The sequence below is a fragment of the Phyllobates terribilis genome, unplaced genomic scaffold (assembly GCF_046119375.1).
Source record: "Phyllobates terribilis strain yellow unplaced genomic scaffold, ASM4611937v1 Scaffold_11__3_contigs__length_659146591, whole genome shotgun sequence".
NCBI classification, from domain to species: Eukaryota; Metazoa; Chordata; class Amphibia; order Anura; family Dendrobatidae; genus Phyllobates; species Phyllobates terribilis.
Genome location: NW_027362771.1, coordinates 217,222,324 through 217,243,420, shown reverse-complemented (window position 1 = coordinate 217,243,420; position 21,097 = coordinate 217,222,324). Strand labels below are relative to the sequence as shown.

The following is a 21,097-nucleotide window of genomic DNA, read 5'->3' as shown; positions in this document are numbered from 1 at the left end:
ATACAATTATTTCTCCTTTGGGAATAGTTTATACCAACAATGTATGGACAGCGCCATGGGAAGCAAAATGTCCCCACAATATTCTAACCTATTTATGGCTAAACTAGAGGAGGAGTTTTTATCATCTTGCTCTATTAAACCTCTAGCATACTTCCGCTACATTGATGATCTGCTAATAATCTGGACAGGCTCAAAAGATGATCTGCTGACCTTCCACGATAACTTCAACAGGTTCCACCCAACCATCAAGTTCACCCTCAACTTCTCAAAATCCCAAATACATTTTCTGGACACGACTATATACATCAAAGACAACACCATACAAACATCAATTTACCATAAGCCCACAGACAGAGGGAGGACAACAACAGGGTACCTCTTGTGGTCACACACAACCCCCACATGAACATCTTGAGGAAAATTGGTGCTGATCTCCAACCCATATTCCACAGAAACCACAAACTGAAAGAAATATTCCCAGAACTACCACTTCTCTCCTACAAATAGCCCCCTAACTTAAGGAATCTCCTTGTCAGAAGTATCCTCTCATCGCCACCAGTGATGGCACATTCCCATGTAAAAACAAAAAATGCAAAACTTGTACCCACATATTACCATTAAATACAGTTTCGGATTTAAGCAAAATGAATCCTAAAATTTTGGGGAAAATCCATAACTAACTCAATTTGTTATGGATTGAATCACTCATCTCTATCTATCAGCATGACAATTTTTAAACTATACCAGAAAGCAGAGCAGACTTAGCTTTCCATACAGAGCCTTCCATCCATTTGTTGGCAAACGCTCAGATGTAATGTAAATACAGCCTAACATGCCAAAGGATGACAAAAAATGCACTATATATATTTTTTTACACAATATTTCTCATCAAGTAAACATATACCTTAATCTGTTCTCTTTACATCTATGTCAATGGATTACAGGTTGGATAACTCAGTCATGCAATCCTTATCAGAATAAAACAGATGTAAGCAGCGCCATAGCTAATAGTTTCCCAGTGTTTACATTGTAAAAATGAAATGTGTGACATTCCTGCTTACACTTGTCTTAATATTTGAAAACAATCCCATGAAATGGATATTAAAAAGAAAGAAAAATACATGCAGTATACATAAACAGGTGGTGATGGCTGAGAAATGATAGATGTGGGTACTGTAAACAGGCATGCTATGAAGAGGAAAATCCTAAAAAAAGGTTTCAAAAAAAGTTTTTGAAAGTGAGGTCGATTTCATACATCCGACATTCATGATCAGGGTAAGGGCTGCAATGTACAGACCAGATGGGGGTCTCCTGACCTGAACTCAACAGCCTCATAGGCATATATGAGGTATGAGTCTATTGACTTCAGATAAGGAAATTCACGGACAGTCCAGACACTGCGGTCCGTACTCAGAAACCAGTTTTAATGACTGTGAAAGAAAGAATCCAATCCTATTCCGTTCTGACAGTTACCTGAAGTAAGAATGCAATTTTGGCATCATCTTTATAATCTGTTTCAGATTTTTTCAGCTGCTTCAGTAATAATTTGTATTTTGTAAACTCTTCTCTCTGCCGAGCTTCATTGTCTAATTTTGAGCATTTTCGGCATCGTCCGATAGTGCGTGCATTAGCAGACAGAGAAAACTCAGTGGAGGGGAGATAGCTCTTGCAACTGGGACAGAAGTATATGTTTTTACGAAAGACTGAAGAGTCCTGAGGAACCTGAAAAAATATAAAGGTGTCGTTATTCTGTACATAGGAGTCTATACAATACCTATCAGTGGGTGTTTGAATTTCATGGGTTAAAACACAAAGGGGAATTAACTTAAGTGAGGTGCTCAAGCATCCATGTCCCACAAATTGAAATCCACACCAGCTATATGTGTTAAAATATGCTCCTTTTTACCCCATCAGAAAACTAATGCAAAAAGGCTAATAAGTGTATGCACACACTGTGTTTTTGAAGGCGGTCAAAAACGAGGAGTTTTCTAGTGGAAACCATTTCAGGAAACTCTTCTTCTCTTCGGAGTATGTTGAAAAGTTTTTCAATCGCATGGAGAAGTTTTGAACCGTTTTTGAAAAGTTTTGAAAAGTTTTTGTAGCTCTTGGATTGGACAGTGAAAAGTTTGGATTAAACTCCATCAGCAGACGCTTCAAAAACCTCCTAAAAAAAACTAGTGTGTACATGCCCTATTTCTCCTCTATAATATCAACTTCATTTTATTTATGCGCATTTGTGAATGTAATAGATTCATGTATGAAAAGGTTTTCTCAATGTTATTTTTTGGTAAAATGTAGCAGATTCATCTCAGCTGTTCTGGCATAAGAATAAAGAGGTCTCACAAAGAGTGATGTGTTACACATTTCTGAAAATTGTACATGACAATTGTGTAGAATATTTTATACATGCAACAGAAAAACATATATGTCTAAGCTTTTGATAGGTGTGTCCAAACAAGAAAGAATTCAATCTACTCTCATACATGTAGCAAAAGGGTATGTGCTAAATTACGCACATTTCCCAACATGCACATTTTTATACTCTTTACCCACTATTTTACATTTAGTCATGCAATACTTTTCGAGTCTCCAACGCTAAGGAAATACTTTGCATGAATTTTCCAAACTATTGCACAGAAACATTTCCAATGGAGACTAAGGGTATGTGCACACGTTAAGTATTTGCTGCAAACACCAAAACGTGTCCGTTGGCAGGAAAAACGCAGTGTAAAATATGCAGGTTTTTTATGTGTTTTTTACTTGCGTTTTTAACTTTTCTCCCACTGGAATGGGTGAAAGACATTGTAAAAACGCAGAAAAAATTGACATGCTGCAAATTTGAAACTGCTTCGAATCTGCAAGGAAAAAACAAGTAATGTGTGCATGAGACTTAAGGAATCCCATTCACTTTGCTGGTACTAAGAAATGCTTTAGTTTGTTCATATTTTCATATTTTATTTTCAATGCTTCACTGAGCTTTTTTTTCGCTAGATTTTTTGCATCCACCAATATGGTTCCACAGATTCGGTCCTTTTTGATTAGTGCTCATTTTTATGGTCTTTACCAAGGGGGCTTTGGTCAGAGTAACAATGCAGAGCAGTCTAAAGATACAGCCCAATAAAATCCTATGAGCTATACCACCTTGGTAAAAACCATAAAAATTAGCCTTAAATAAAAACTTCCAAATGTTTGAAACTAGAGATTTGAAAAGAACAAAAAATAAAAATACTCAGGGGAGCAACCAGAAGCCTCATTTCACCTGGTGACAGGCCCTCAAACATGGTTGATTCTTCCAGACACAGTGCCACGCCAGTCTATGGGCTGTGTCTGATATTGCAGCTCAGCTTTACTGATGTGAATTGAACTTCTAAATCACTACAAAGCTGTGCACAGGTACGGTGCTGGTTTTTTTTGTAAGAAAGCAGGCATGTTTTTTAACCATGGAAAACACCCTTAGGCTGTGTGCCCACAATGCAGAAATGCTCCGGATTTTTCCTGAGCGTTTCTGAATCTCCCTGGCAGAAAAAAACGCATGCGGATTGTACATGCGGATTGTACATGTTTTTTTTCTGCTGGGACAATCGTTTGTCAAGCGTTTTTAGCATCACTTGGAAAAGTGCTTGAAAGTTGGTCACACTATATAAATCCATGCAACTGGCATTAAATCCGCATTGTGGACTCACATGCTTAAAATAAATTCCTGTTGGTTTACTGCTACCGCTGAACAGCACATTGTGAGAGCTCAGATTGCAGTCCCACACTTCGGTCTTATGTCTGATGGTGGAGTGGAGCTAAACTATTGTGCTCAAGGGCTATCAGCAGAATGTTGAAAGTAATTATGTATATGTATATGTCCCACAAGTGACCTCATTTTGGAAAATACACCCCTCAAGGATTTTATCAAGGGGTATAGTAAACATTTTGAACCCAGAGGTACGACACAGAAATTGATAACATTAGGTCATCATATTGAATTAGTTGTCATTAGTCATGAGCGCAAGTGCTCGCTACTTGAGTTTGAATCGGGTACTCAGGTATGCACCATGTATCGTGGGTGCTCGAGTGACATGCCCGAGTCCCCGCCCCGTATGTTTCACGGTTGTTAGACACCCAAAAAAAAACGTGCTCGTGCATGGCAGGCAATCCCCGCTAGGTTTTTTTGGCTGTATAACAGCTGCAAAACATATGGGGCGTAGACTCGAGCATGTCACTTGAGCACTCGCGATACTCGGTGCATACCCGAGTACCCGATGCAAACTCAAGTAGCGAGCACTTGCGCTCAACACTAGTCGCCATATCGTCATCATTTTTTTCTTTACTTTGGAAAGAGTCCCAACACAACCCTAACCCCAATACAACCCCAATCCTAGCCCAACCCTAACCCTAACACAATCCTAACCCTAGCACAACCCTAACCTTAGCCCAACCCTAACCCTACCCTAGCACAACCCTAACCTTAGCCCAACCCTAACCCTAGCCCAACCCTAACCCTGGCCCAACCCTAACCCTAGCCCAACCCTAACCCTAACACAACCCTAACCCTAACACAACCCTAGCACAATCCTAACCCTAGCACAACCCTAACCCTACCCTAACCCAACCTCAACCCTAACCCTAGCACAACCCTAACACAACCCTAGCATAACCCTAACCCTAGCACAACCTTAGCCCAACCCTAACCCAACCTCAGCCCTAACCTTAGCCCAACCCTAACCCTAGCACAACCCTAACCCTAGCACAACCCTAACCCTAACATAACCATAACCCTAATACAACCCTAACCCTAACACAACCCTAACTCTAGCACAGCCCTAACCCTAGCACAACCCTAACCCTAGGGTTTATTTTTTACGCTGTTCCTCGTGCGGTATAAGTGATTAGACGACTTTATTCTTCGGGCGTGTGCGATTACAGCGATACCAGATTCATATCGGGTTTTTATGATTGACAGCTGTTACACACTAAAAAAAACATTTTTTTGCAAAGACTAGTTTTTGCATCACCATATTTTGAGAGCTATAATTTTTCCATATTTCTGCCGATCGAGTCATGTGATAGCTTGTTTTGTGCGGGCCAAGTTTATTCGTACCATTTTCGGGCACTTGACATTTTTTGATCGCTTTCTATTCCGAATTTTGGGAGGCAGGATAAACAAAAACCACCAATTCCGGAATTGTTTCTTTCTTTTTTTTTATGCCATTCCGCGTGTGGTAAAATTGATTAGGCAGCGTTATTCTTCGGGTCAGTACGTTTACAGCGGTACTACATTTATATCTTTTTTTTATGTTTTGGCGCTTTTACACAATAAAAACTATATATAGAAAAAAAATTTTTTTTTGCATTGCTTTATTCTGAGAACTATAACTTTTTTATTTTTCGGCTGATGGAGCTGTGTGGTGGCTTGTTTTTTGTGGGAAAAGATGACGTTTTCAGAAGTACCATTTTTATTCACATTCGTCTTTTTGATCGCATTTTACTCTATTTTTTGTTGGCTGTATGATGATTAAGTATCATTTTTTGCTTCGTTTTTATTTATTTCTTTTACCGTGTTCACTAAAGGGGTTAACTAGTGGGATAGTTTTATAGGTCAGGTGGTTCCGGACGCGACGATACCAAATATGTGTACTTTTATTGTTTTTTTTCCATAATTATTTATGGGTACAGTATACTTTTATTTTTTTGTCTTATTTTTTGATATTTTTACAATTTTTTTTTTTTTTTTCACTTTTTGGGTCTTTCTTTTACTTTTACACATTGTCTCACTTTGGGACTTTCACTTTTTTAACCCTGATCATGACGACATCGGGTCACCATGACAACATCAGGGAAGTGGCAAAGACAGCGCGGGATGCCGGAGAAGAAGTGAGTAAGCAGCGCTTACCTCCCCTTGCCACCAGAATGCTGCGAATGACTTCAATGGCAGCATTTCGGGGGTTAATGTGCTGGGAGCGGTGAGGGACCGCTCCCAGCACATAGCACCGGGTGTCAGCTGTGACAATCAGCTGACACCCGGCGGCGATCACCCCGCACCGCTTGTGTGCGGGCGCAATCGCATTCTGCGTAATAGTACGTAGCTGGTCCATAAGGCCCAGGGCGCAGATCCTCTAGAAAAAGTAAGCTAGGTGGATTCTATTGCACCCACGGCCTTCAAAATGCCAATGTTATGGGAACTAAAAAGAAATAGATTTGCATGCTATTCAGTGGTAAAACAATTAAAAAAAAGATGTAGACCAGACCATATAAAGGGGATATTCTACAGCACATTGCTCACTCACAATACGATAGACAGTACTGTGCAATGGGTTTTAATAAATCTGCATTATATTGAACCCTGATTAAAATATGCTTGGAAATTAGTGTTGAGTAGAGATGAGCGGTGTTCGACTAGAACTGTTCGCCAATCTCAAATTCGAGCTGTTTTGGGCGGTGTACAAGTTGTTCAACGAACGCGAACGATTTGCAAAAAATTCGGCTGTTCGAGGTTATGTTCGATAACTGTTCGTGCACCAAAAGCGTGTCCTGCATGTCTGGCGCTATTTAGAGCACCAATCATGCAGGGATTGTCTGCCACTCACTGTAATGCCACAGCCATGGTGGTTGTGGCATTACAGTGGTTGCCCAAATCGATGGGAACAGTGCTCACAGTGAAACATGAAAAGCCGGCAATTCAGCAGCGGCATACACCGGTATCCGACAATTTAGAACAGAAAGAATAGAGCATCACACATAGATTAGATAGATAGAAACATGTCAGTCACATATATAAGAAGTACAGTGATGGTGTTGATTACTGTACTTGTCATTTAGTGTTAAAATAAAGGATTTATTAAAAAAAAAATTGGCTTGGGGTTCCCCGTAATTTTAGTCTCTAGCGGAGGTTAAGCAGACGGCTGGGGCAGATGTTTGAAGTCTGGGAAAGGGGTAATACCCACGGAACTTCCCAGGCTACTAATATCAGCCCCCAGCTGAATACCTTGCCTTTACTAGCTATTAAAATGGGGGACCCAAAAAAAAAATGACGTGGGGCCCCCCCTATTTTAATAGCTAGCAAAGGCTAGGCAGACAGCTGGGGGCTGATATTAATAGCCCAGGAAGGGTGCCATGAATATTGGCCCCCTCCCAGGCTAGAAACACCAGCCGTTAGCCGCCCCAGAAATGGCACGACGGCTCCAGCTCTGCTACATTCACATGACAGGCTGGATCGCAGCCGAAAGCTGCCATCCAGCTTGCCATGCCGCAGACACTGAGAAGCGCAGGCATGCTTGCGCGCCTCAGTGTCTGGCTGTGATGGCATCCAGATGAGCCGAGGTCATGTCCAATGAACTCAGCTCACCTCATGCACGTCACTGACAGCGTGGGAAAATTCTCCTGCGCTCAGCGCTTCAGCAGGAGAATTCTCCCACGCTGGGATGGCATTGAGATGACAGGCTGGATCGCAGCTGAGCGCTGCCATCCAGCATGCCATCCTTCATAGACACTGCAGAGCGCAGGCATGCTCATTGCAAGCACAGGAGAATCCTCCCACGCTGTCAGTGACGTGCATGAGGTGAGCTGCATTCATTGGACATGACCTCGGCTCATCTTTATGCCGTCACAGCCAGACACTGAGGAGCGCAAGCATGCCTGCGCTTCTCAGTGTCTGCGGCATGGCAAGCTGGATGGCAGCTTTCGGCTGCGATCCAGCCTGTCATGTGAATGTAGCAGAGCTGGAGCCATCGTGGGAACCATGGAAAGGTAAGGATGATGTTGGTTTATTATTTTACTTTTATTGCAGAAGACATTGGCTTCAGCTGGAATGGGCGTGATGGTAAGTATGGTTTAATTTAGAACAATAAAGAATTGTGTGTTTATTTCAATTAAAGGACTTTATTCTGGGTGTTGTGTTTTTTTTTTAACTTTGACTATGGGGTTAGTAATGGGGGTGTCTCTCCATTACTAACCTGGGCTTGATGTCAGCTGGCATTAAAAGCTGACATCAACCCCAGCCCTATTACCCCACTGTCACCGCTACAGGGCAGTGGGAAGAGCGAGGCTAAGTGCCAGAATTGGCGCATCCTATGGATGCACCATTTCTGGGGCGGCTGACGGCTGGTGTTTCTAGCTTGGGAGGGGGCCAATATTCATGGCACCCTTCCTGGGCTATTAATATCAGCCCCCAGCTGTCTGCCTAGCCTTTGCTAGCTATTAAAATAGGGGGGACCCCACGTCATTTTTTTGGGGGTCCCCCATTTTAATAGCTAGTAAAGGCTAGGTATTCAGTTGGGGGCTGATATTAGTAGCCTGGGAAGCTCCGTGGGTATTACCCCCTTCCCAGGCTTCAAACATCTGCCCCAGCCGTCTGCTTAACCTCCGCTAGAGACTAAAATTACGGGGAACCCCACCCCAATTTTTTTTTTAATAAATCCTTTATTTTAACACTAAATGACAAGTACAGTAATCAACACTATCACTGTTCTTCTTATATATGTGACTGACATGTTTCTATGTATCTAATCTATGTGTGATGCTCTATTCTTTCTATTCTAAATTGTCGGGTACCGATGCTGAATTGCCGGCCGGCTTTTTTAAAGAGACGGTGCATGAAAACACTATTATTTTTTTAAATAAATCCTTTAACACTAAATGACAAGTACAGTAAGCAACACTGTTACTGTACTTCTTATATATGTGACTGACATGTTTCTATCTATCTAATCTATGTGTGATGCTCTATTCTTTCTGTTCTAAATTGTCGGGTACCGGTGTATGCCGCTGCTGAATTGCCGGCCGGCTTTTTTAAAGAGAGTGTCTTCTGAGCAGTTTGTAAGCTTTTGGACACCTTTGAAGGTGTTTTCTATGTGTTTTCTATGTGTTTCTATGTGTTTTTGTTTGCCTGCCATTGGTTTTAATGGTGTTCGACGGTGTTCTAAGGTGTTCGACGAACAGTTCCATGAACATCCCGGTGTTCGATTAACCGAACCGAAGCCGAACACTACGGGGGTGTCTTGTAGTGCTCTGCTAATATGTTCGAGTCCCTGCGGCTGCATATTTTGCGGCGGTAGATATATGCAACACATGCAGGGATTGCCTAACAAACAGATAATCCCTGCATGTGTTGCGTTTATCTACCGCTGCAAAAAATCCAGCTGCAGGGACTCGAACATATTAGCAGCACACTACAAGAAACTCGGATAACACCCGAGAATGCTCAGATAACACCTTATCCGAGCATGCTCGCTCAACACTATTGGAAATGTATGCTAATATCCATTTAAATACATTGCCTGACATTTGAATACATTTTTTATGGGCATGAATGGTCGTAAAATAATAGACTCACCCTTCAGCACGCCTATGGATCAAGTGTCACCTGACCACTGCAGCCATTCACAGGCTGCATTGGTCCTCGTAACTTCCAAATAGAGCAGACATTGCATCCTGGAGTTGGCACACACCTTTGGAGCCGCCTGCACTGGATATGTGGGGGGTGCTAAATGGTGATTGTGCCCCAGTTTATTATTTTAAATCTGTTCAAACCTAGAAAAAAAATGTATTCAAGTGTTGGACAACCCCTTTAAAATAGAGTAAAAATCTAATTTACCTTCAGCAACCTGGCAACTTCAGGGTTAAAGGTGGGAGTTTTTATATACTGAAGGAAAAGTGTAGATATTCTCTTCCGAAGTCCCTCAAGATTGCAGTTTTGCACTCCACGCATTAAGAGATCAGCTTCCCTGTCAATCAGTTCTACAATCTCTTGGGTTAATTTGCAGTCGTGTTCCTGAAAATAAAAGCATTATTAAAGAAAAGGATCTATGAGAAAATCCCTAGCTACTAACTACAACTAAACTTTTCAATGATCAATTATTTGGAATGCTATGAATTATATACATAATATTAGTTGAAATGGATGCCAGAATCCTAGAGATAAAGAATAAATAGAAAACAAAATCTTTACTGCATTTTTTTATACCATTAAATGGTTATTCTCCTGTTGTGTCTTGAGCAGCACACTGCTCTCTGGTCACTTGCTTGTTACTGGGGGAGCAAGCACTCCTCCTTGAGTCACAGTTGTGGTTAAGTAGCTTTGTCCAAGTGATGAACTTTTCCTGCTACTGTAACATTAAGTCTATCAGCGCTTGTTCTGAAGTCTACACTTTTACTACTATTACAAAGATAATTGAGCCTTTTGAACAAGCATATGTCTCAGGAAACTGAAAGCAGTAAGTAGAACTGCTCTGGAAAATTCTAATGCTGGGGGGCTGGTGATTTTGCAAGACTGATAAGAACGACTTTGGACCAGGAGTTGAAAAGGATTGAGAGGAAGGGAAACAGCTAACTGCTGTACAGATATCAAGGGGCTGGAGAGAGCAAACTGGTATCTCAGGAGTCAACCCCTCAGTCTGGAATATAATTACTGTAGGGTCAGGCTCTGCTTGTCAAGATCCTTTATAACAAGCAGTACACTGTGTAATACAAAAGCTCTCATAGAAGTAGAATGATAGAAAAAGCAAGTCAATTGCAAATGTGCTTATTTTCATTCTGTCTAGCTAACTATACCAATTTCATAGCATGAGAATACCCCTTTAACCCACAAGTTTCATTTTTGAGCGTTCATTTCTTTCCATTTCTTCTTCTAAGAGCTATAGCTTTTTTATTTCTCTGTCGACATAGCCGTATGAAAGCTTTTTTGTGGCTTGAGATGTCCTTTTGAATGACACCACACATACCAATTACTGTACTTAAAAATGGTAATAAAGTTCTAAGTGAGATGAAATGGTCAAATAAATGCAATTGTGCCATTGTTTTTTTATTTTTGTTTTTACAGCGTTCAATGTATAGTAAATATGACCTGGAAACATGATTTTCCAGGTGAATACATTTACAGCAATAACAAACTTAAACAGGTTTTTTTTGAGTAGTGGAAACAAATTCAGATATTAAAAAAAAAGGTTTATGTTGCTAATTTCTAAAACCTGTGTTACTTTTCCGTCGTTGCTGGGCTTAACAGGAGTACCAACATGTCAGCCATGGCAACATACTGGCACGGCACGGTCACAATGCAGGAAGAGGGTGTGGGCGACGTTTAACGGGTTAAACAGCAGAAATTGCAGCTAGCGCCGGTCACTGCTCTTATAAGCGGATACCAGCTGTATAACATAACTTTGTAAGAAAAAAATGTTTGCTTTTGTCACCGTTTTCCAAGACCCTTAACATTTTCATTTTTCAGGATATGGGACCGTGTGAGGGCTTATTTTTCACGCCCTAAGTTGACCTTTTTACTGATACCATTTTTAGGTAGATACACTGTTTAGATTGGCTCTTATTGCATTTTATTGCCATGTTATGCCAGTCAAAAAAACATAGTTCTGGCATTTTTTTCCGTTATGCCGTTTATCGATTGGATTAATTTACTTCATATTTTGATAGATCGGACTTTTACAAATGCAGTGATGCCAAATATGTGTATTTTTAAAACATTTTTAATTGTTTTATTTTTAATGGGGCAAAAGAAAGTGATTTGCACTTTTAAGATTTTTAATTTTTCAAATTTTTTTTCCACTTTTTACTGTATTTAATAGTCTACTTAGGGTACTTGAATCTGTGATCATCTGATCGCTGGTGCTACACATAGCAGAGCATCAGCCCTGCTATGTATAGCTAAAATCACAATCTCCTATGAATACTAGCCACAGGCAGGCTTTCACAGAAGGATCGTAATGACAGGCACGAGGGTAATCAGCAGACCCACAAGATGTCATGGCAATCCATCGGTGCCCCGCGATCACTTCACGGGCACGCCGATCGGACTGACGAGCCCACCTGCCAGCATGTGATAATGTCGCTGTCAGATATTGACAATGGGATTTAACAGGATAACAGCTCCAATGCACCTGTGGCTCATAAAGACACATGATGGCTGATTAAATCAGCCATCATGTGCGGGAAAAGATCAGGAACACGACTTTTGAGATACATGTACGTCAAAAGTCATGAAGGGGTTAAATGCTCTAATAAATCTTCCAACTGTATTTGGCTTTAAGATTAAGTTGCTACTATGAGTTTTTGATGCTTTGTATTTTCGATGCGCAAAAAATGTTGTTCCAGCATTAGATAAGAGTTCCAGCAAAGTGGATGGGATTTATAGAAATCTCATGCCTACTGTGATTTTTTTTTATGCAGCAGTCGAAGGCATTTGTGCATCAAATCTCCAGACTGTGAATACAATCTTAGAGCTACATAACATTACATGTTTACTATAAATAACATTGAAACTAATCATACAAATGATTAAATATAAATATATATATATATATATATATATATACACACAATAAGCTATAATACTACTGATATATTCCGTATATTTAACAATTCCACCACAATGGTGCTTAGCCGGACTATACTGAATCAAGCCTCCATTATCATAGGGTTTTACAGTAATCTAGGTTTCTGGTGTTGCGTCCATTACATGGAACTTCACATATGGCCTTCTGAAATGGGCGTGATGTTTTTGTTATTTCAATCGGTATAAAATATATCTAAACATCTATCTATCTTACCTTGATGGTCTGCTTAAGTGTCAAAAGTGCATCAAGCCGCTCATCCTGAGTGAAGTATTTGCTGTTGATGCTGTTGTAGATGTCACGTAATTCCCTGGCCCGAATAGTGAATTGGGTATCCATTTCAGTAGTTTTTCCATCAAATGCTTTCCATCGTTTGGGCTCAGAGCACTTAACATGCAAAATAAAAATCACAAATCATCTAAGAGGAATAGTTGACAGACGTGCAATATCTGGAATCCCTTTAGAGTGAGAAATATAGAACAATAGATGCATGGTACACTAAAAAAGCTGCAGCTCCATAGAGTACCAGCAATACGTGATGCAGAGACCTTCATTACAGCTGAAAATACTGAATACTCTATACCAAAGAATAAACATTCATACTATCAATTTAAGGGGGTCCACAAATGGACAGCCCTTTATTAAACAGGACCATATTGTACATTGGATTTTTTTTTTTATTTAAACTGAGCACCACTCCAATTAAACCTGTTCCACTAGTTATGGAACAGTTTGCCTTTATCTTCTGTCCCCCTCTGTTCCTCAGTTACGCTCCCAGTCATAAAGATTAAAATTTTCCCTTCAACCAACTGGGAGTATAGCACAGAACTTCTGTGGGCGTGGGCTGTGATTTGATTGGCCAGGAACACAGGAGAAAAAGCAAACGCCAACAGAGAAGTTCTGTAGTACACACCCAGTTGTTGATTTAAACGTTTGTACCAGTATTACCAAAGGTCCATACAACATACCTTGATTCCAGAGTCAGCAGAGCAACACTAACTGGAGGAGGCACTCAGTTTAAGTTAAAAAATCCAGTGAAAGGTCCACTTTAATAGCTAAAATGTCAAGCATGAAAAAATAAACCATATACTTACAGTATGTCCCAGACTAGTGCAGTTCCACCAATGCCAAGGCTGTGTCTCCCGGCAGGCACCAGTATTGTAAATGACGTATCTGATGCAGGTGATCAGCAATTGGTGATTGGCAGCAGCATGTACTATTCTATCAGCGTGGACGTCAGCATTGAAGAAATACTGAAGGCTGCAGCTAATCAACAGACACTGCAAACTCGACTGGCTGTAGCGGACATGTGACATACAATGTGACGTGATTGCAAAGAAAAACAGTGTTGGCATCGGTAGAATGATGCCAGCCAAGGTGGTAAGTACTGATTATGTATTATTATATTTTATATTAAATGTTTTAGTACTGGACAACCCCTTTAATGGACACAGATGAGAAAAAACATCCATAGGTTTCCTTCAATGTATTTAATTAATCATTTTAGTCATTGTCAAATACAATTTTTGTTATCAAAAGTTTGTAATAATAAATAAATATATATATATATATATATATATATATATTATACAGTACCTGACTTGGCAGATGCAAAGTAGGAGTAATCCATTGTTTCCATGTACTCAAATGTAGTGTTAGTGTAGGGAGTACAATTGGGGGAGAACAAGATGGACCTAGGTCTTCATTCAACCTACAGTATGCTAGTAAGTTACTCATAAGATTTATAACATAATACTCATTTTATTTCATTTAAATAATTTCTAACGTTAAAATTTAAAGGGTTGTCCACTACTGGAAACAATGTTTCTACCAATGAGACAAAATGTGAACATTGGGGCCACTGATTGGCTGTAGCACTCATATGACACACCCGCCAGATGTTGATGCCAGAAGACCAGCAGAGGACACACCACTGAGTACGGAAGAGGGCGACTGGTCAAGGAAGTGAGTATAAATTTTTTCACCTACTTGGGCCAATTAACCCTTTGTTACTCAAAGACATATTGCATCATAGAATGGGTGCAGGTATATGTAATAGACTCAGTGGCTGAGTCCACTTTACACAGGGCTGGTGTTAGTATACAACTGGCAATTACCTCTAACAGCAGTAATGGGAGCTAACTCCAATCTGACAGCGACATTTAAAGTGCTTAATCCTGGTGGGGTGTCCATTTGGGAGACCATAGACCCTCCATTACGATATGATTATTGTGTTCCGATTGGTTTTCATAGTAGCTACCATCTCATTGCTCATGTGAAGCCAAGCCTCGGGGCTTGTGATTTTTACTATATATTGCATTACTTAGGTTTCCAGCATATAAATAAATCAATCAATCAAGTTTAAGGCTCAAGACCTTTAAGGGAGATTAAAAAAGAAAGTGAAAATTAAAACATGCTTTTAAAATTCTTAAAAAAAAAAATAGAGCAAAAAGTCACGTCTGCTAAAATTTGCCAACAATTGTGCAAAAATTGCAGGCACACATGAAATTACTCCAGGGAGGAACTGGAGTATAGTTACATAAAAATGTAAAAAGTCGCAATTGATGAATTTGCTGCATCATCTGGGAAACAAAAATCCTGCTCACATTGATGAACATAAAAAACAGGCTAACCCAAATAAAATTGATGTAAAAAAACTAGGCGCAAATTAAAAAAGAAGAATTTTGTGCAAATCAAAAACAGAATGAAAATATAAAAAGTTAAAAAAGGAGCAAATGCAATAATAAGGTAGGCCCATTGAACTGCAGGGATAGACAAAATGGAGCATATTTATCAATGCTATCTAATTCTTAGTGCAAATTTAAATTAACCAATCTTAACCTCTTCATGACATGTGCCATACATGTACGGTGCAAGTCGGACACGGGTATATGGAGCGGGCTCGCGGGGTTAGCCCACCCATACCCGGCAAGTCATGGTGGTGTGTTACAGCCAGGACCTGCCTCTAACAATCGCGAGTGCAGCGGAGCTCCGCCCATGATTGTTAACCTATTAAATGCTGCTGTCAATCTCTGTCAAAGGCAATTAACACATGCCAGCATGGGGAAGCCTGTGGACAGGCTTCAAAGGAGACTGTGATTTCTGCTGTGAATAGCACAAACGATCAAATGATCTCGGCTTCAAGTTCCCTAATGGGACTATTAAGCACAGTGAAAAGTAAAAAAAATGTTTAAAAAATCTGAAAAATGAAAAAAAAAAAAAAAAAAAAAAAAACACAAAAGTTGAAATCACCCTATTTTTTGCCCATTAAAAATAAAGATAATAAAAAAATAAAAGAAATTCACATGTGCTATGACCGCGTTCAGAAAAGCCCGATCTATCAAAATACAAAAATAATTAACCAGATTTGTAAACACCATAAATGAAAAAAAAAAAAAAAAACGCCCAAATTCCTTTTTTCTGGTCACTGCAATTCCAGAAAATATGCTATAACAAGTGTCACATCTATCCCAAAATCGTATCATTGAAAATGTTGTATCGCCCTGCAAAGAAATAAGCAATCACATAGCTCCATCGACCGAAAAATAAAAACGTTATGGGCTTCATAAAAAAAAAATTCACCACAAAATAATAAAAAAACTGGACATGTTTGGTATCGCAATATTCATACTGATGAGCAGAATATTGCAAGGTAATTTTTACCACAAAATGTACATATTAAAGACAAATAATTTTTTCACAATTTCTCTCCATTTGGATTTTTTTCCCGTTTTCCAGTACAGTATTTTGTAAATTGAATAGTGTCGTTCCAAAGTACAACTCATCCTGCAGAAAACAAGCCCTCATATGCCTATTTGGACAGAAAAAATAAAAGAGTTATGGCTCTGGGAAGAAGGGAAGAAAAAACGAAAACACCAAAAATGGAAATTGGCCTTATCATGAAGGGGTTAAAGAGGACTTGTTACTTGCTCAAACAATTGTGTTGTAAAAAACCTTGTAAAAATCCCTGAGCTCCTGTGATTATACCTCTCTTTTCCGTTTTGAACTGCATCACTCCATTGCAGAGAAGTTCACATTTGTTGCTTTAGGAGCACACTATGTGAAATCTCTGCTTGCAGTCCAACTGGATGTTTCTCTAGCATATATTTTTGGCGGCATGTGCGCTTACACCCCTCCTTCCCAGACGCTACCATTCACAGCTTGGTAGCGTCTCAGACTGGTAGGTCAGCTGCAGAGCTGTGATTGGCAGTGTCTAAGAGGGAGGGGTGTAAGCGCATGTCCTAAAGAAAACTGTGAAGAGATGCCCAGTTGGTCTCCAAGCAGAGATTTCACATACTACGCTCTAAAAGTAATGCATGTAAATATCTCTGCAATGGAGTGACACATAACAAAACAAGAAGCGAACAGCAAAATCAGGGGACCTCTGTGATTTTCACAAGGTACTTGTCACGGGTGTGGCACGTGTGACAGACAGTCGCTCTGGATCCGGCTGTAGAAGGTCTAGAATTGCAGACGCCTACTTGATACTCTCATCTCTGTGGTATAGTTATATCCTTCTTCTTTTAGGACCCAGCAGCGACCTCCACCTTCTGCTGCTGATTGACACACCCTTGCTTGGTAGCTAAAAACTCTCAGTTTCTCCAGAGAATTGCCAGTGATACCTGTGTCAGGCTTGGAGCACTAGCAGTCGGCTAGTTTCTTCTTTGGTGCCCTTGGAGGACAGTTGGCATTATCTCTCTGGTGTCTGCTAAAGCTCTGTGTAGTCCTGGAGCACTAGCAGTCAGCTAGTTTCTTCTTTGGTGCCCTTGGAGGACAATTGCCGTTATCTCTCTGGTGTCTGCTCAAGCTAAGTGCATCCCCTTTGTTTGTTTACCTTGTTGTCTTTAGTTTGCAGTGGGACCTGACTAGTGCTCACCCCATCCCTTCCCTATCTAGAGCCTAGCTCTAGGGACATTAAGGGATTAGGTTCCTGCCCGGCGATAGGTGTGGAACCTATATAGGGACAATAGGGTAGGCAGCGTGATATTAGATCTGCCAAGGGGTCTCCACTCCCCCTTTCCCTAGTTGTTGGGCTCCCTTCCCCTCTTCCCGTCGTTGTGCACTTAGTCTTTCCCTCACCTTGGGGCAGAGATACTGAACCCCTAGTAGAAGCATGGACCTGAGAGGCAGAATGAACCTTTCAGCTCAGACAAAGGGCGGCCACACCCTTAAATGCACTAAAGCACACTGAACTACAAAGAAAAAACCTGGAAGTCTGAACTGAAACGTAAATTGATGTGCATGCCCTTATCCATATGTATGTCACTTGACAAATGGTAAGGTTTTAATATTAAAGTTAGGACTGACCCATAAGGGTTGCCGTTACGTGGCAGGATGGCTTTTACATTATTTTGATCAAAATTTATGTTAACTAAATACCCTTTATTATTTATCATTATTTTTATGCACTGTGCAATTTATCCATTTACTTCCAGTTATTTGGGTATTTTGCTTGTCTTTGGTTTTTCTATGTCTAGTGGCCTTATGTGAACATGCATTTACATTTTGCATGCACATCAATTTACGTTTCAGTTCAGACTCCCAGGTTATGTCTTAGGCTATGTCTCTTTCTCTGTAAACCAAGCTTATATACTGCAAATCAAAGCCCCTTGTTAGGCAAATCATGAAAAGTGTCTAAAACACATAATTATGGTGACATTTTTGAAAGAAAGTTTTTTGGCCCAAGTTTTTTAGTTTTTTTTAATTCTTGCACAATTAGCTTGATAAACATGCCCTATAACATGTGAAAGTATACACCTAAAGATTAGAAAAGTTATAATCTGTAGAATTACTGTAGTATTTGTCGATGCATTTCCGCAACAAAAATGCATTAATAAGTACAAAGAATATGGATAGATTTTAAAAATCCACAAAAGTTGTTGGACAAACAAAGCACAGAAATTGTGATAAACTTCAAGCACCGATTAGGCCAGAATGGGTAGCCATTAGTCAGAATTTGGCCCAGAAGCTGATATCCATTTTGAAAACTAATTGTCAACAGTCTAAATATTGATTCTTTACAAAAACTTGATGTATTTGTCAATAACAGGTTAAACACTTATGAAATGCTTAAAATGCTTATAATTGTCTTTCAGTAACAATAGAAACATCTGACTAAAAGATCTAAAAACACCAAAGCAAAAAAAATTGTGAGTCTCAAATCTTTTGGCCATGACTGTACAGCAGCAGAAGATCGGGATCCTCAGTCATTTATGTACAAAAGTCTCAAAACTTTAACCCATGGCTGTAATCTTTAAAGCTATAGGGAGTGTTGGAATAAAATGTGGTCTTATGTTGGTCTGTACCCTGGTTTTTACTACACTGCATCGGATCATCATCACCTTGCAGACTCGTGTCATATACACTGCTCAAAAAAATAAAGGGAACACTCAAATAACACATCCTAGATCTGAATGAATGAAATATTCTCATTGAATACTTTGTTCTGTACAAAGTTGAATGTGCTGACAACAAAATCACACAAAAATCATCAATGGAAATCTAATTTATTAACCAATGGAGGCCTGGATTTGGAGTCACCCCCAAAATTAAAGTGGAAAAACACACTACAGGCTGATCCAACTTTGATGTAATGTCCTTAAAACAAGTCAAAATGAGGCTCAGTATTGTGTGTGGCCTCCACGTGCCTGTATGACCTCCCTACAACGCCTGGGCATGCTCCTGATGAGGTTGCGGATGGTCTCCTGTGGGATCTCCTCCCAGACCTGGACTAAAGCATCCGCCAACTCCTGGACAGTCTGTGGTGCAACGTGACGTTGGCGGATGGAGCGAGACATGATGTCCCAGATGTGCTCAATGGGATTCAGGTCTGGGGAATGGGCAGGCCAGTCCATAGCTTCAATGCCTTCATCTTGCAGGAACTGCTGACACACTCCAGCAACATGAGGTCTGGCATTGTCCTGCATTAGGAGGAACCAGGGCCAACTGCACCAGCATATGGTCTCACAAGGGGTCTGAGGATCTCATCTCTGTACCTAATGGCAGTCAGGCTACATCTGGCGAGCACATGGAGGGCTGTGCAGCCCTCCAAAGAAATGCCACCCCACACCATTACTCACCCACTGCCAAATCGATCATGCTGAAGGATGTTGCAGACAGCAGATCGCTCTCCACGGCGTCTCCAGACTCTGTCACGTCTGTCACATGTGCTCAATGTGAACCTGCTTTCATCTGTGAAGAGCACAGGGCGCCAGTGGCGACTTTGCCAATCCTGGTGTTCTGTGGCAAATGCCAAGCGTCCTGCACGGTGTTGGGCTGTGAGCACAACACCCACCTGAGGACATCGGGCCCTCATACCACCCTCATGGAGTCGGTTTCTAACCGTTTGTGCAGATACATGCACATTTGTGGCCAGCTGGAGGTCATTTTGCAGGGCTCTGGCAGTGCTCCTCCTGTTCCTCCTTGCACAAAGGCGGAGGTAGCGGTCCTGCTGCTGTGTTGTTGCCCTCCTACGGCCCCCTCCACGTCTCCTGGTGTACTGGCCTGTCTCCTGGTAGCGCCTCCAGTCTCTGGACACTACACAGCAAACCTTCTTCCCAAAGCTCGCATTGATGTGCCATCCTGGATGAGCTGCACTACCTGAGCAACTTCTGTGGGTTGTAGAGTCCGTCTCATGCTACCACGAGTGTGAAAGCACAACCAACATTCAAAAGTGACCAAAACATCAGCCAGAAAGCAATGGTACTGAGATGTGGTCTGTGGTCCCCACCTGCAGAACCACTCCTTTATTGAGGGTGTCTTGATAATTGCCAACAATTTCCATCTATCGTCTATTCCATTTGCACAACAGCATGTGAAATTGATTGTCAATCAGTGTTGCTTCCTAAGTGGACAGTTTGATTTCACAGAAGTTTGATTTACTTGGAGTTATATGCTGTTGTTTAAGTGTTCCCTTTATTTTTTTGAGCAGTGTGTTTGTCAATGGATACAAGAAAACTACCGTTTAAGTGGTATATAATATAGTTCATTTTATATGTTTGATATTTTTCTTTAAATATTACATTATTAGTAGGCCTATTATTACAGGTGTTTACCGTTTTCGTAAAAGCCACAGTCCCCTGACTGCAGTCTGTTTTAAAAAAAACAAAACACTCTGCTATCCTCATCCTTCCCTTGTCCAGTGCTGAGCCTCCGCTACTGCACCCGGTGTTTGTTATTGTCTCCAATGCTGACATAGTATCAACATCTTGTTGCAGTGTTTCGGTGCAAAAAAAAAAAAACGATAAAAAAGCAGGAAAAATACAGTTTGAGAAATCAACCTCCCACTCATACATGAAGTGTGGAAGTACAGACCTTATTTAGAAGATTTTGTATAGCTTTCTGCTGGTTCTCTTCACCTGCATCTATTCTGTGCCTGCCAATGGAGCTGATCAATTGAGTCTCTTGTTCCAGAAGAGCACAAAGGGCCGCTTTCCTTTCAGCACCACTATAGATTTGATTAATTCGCTCCACCTCTTCTTTTCTCCATACTAAAAAAAACACAGTAACAACATTTTCTTCAGCATACAATTATTATTAATTGAATATAAAATATATGTAAAAATGAAAATCACGGAGTAGAAAATCTAATTTAAATATAAACTATTTTTAAAATTATTTTTAAAAGCAACAGCATAATCTTTTTCTTAAACAGAGCTCTATATTTAAAAAAAACATACAAGTAAATAGAAAAAAGGGTTTTATTATACTAAAACCCCATTAGAGAGGACCTTTCACCAGTTTTAGCATGTTAACCCTTTTCTGATGTATGGCAT

General features: G+C 40.4%; 1 protein-coding gene across 1 annotated transcript in view; it reads right to left on the bottom strand.

The window, feature by feature from the left end:
- IQUB (IQ motif and ubiquitin domain containing) overlaps positions 1-21,097 on the bottom strand; it is a 67,873-nt gene that overhangs the window by 11,296 nt on the left and 35,480 nt on the right. The window contains exons 9-12 of the mRNA XM_073652040.1: positions 20,637-20,812; positions 12,540-12,710; positions 9,581-9,757; positions 1,474-1,722 (exon numbers count right to left, since the gene is read on the bottom strand). Of these exons, the coding sequence (XP_073508141.1) occupies positions 1,474-1,722; positions 9,581-9,757; positions 12,540-12,710; positions 20,637-20,812 (773 nt within the window). The remainder of the gene's footprint in view (positions 1-1,473; positions 1,723-9,580; positions 9,758-12,539; positions 12,711-20,636; positions 20,813-21,097) is intronic.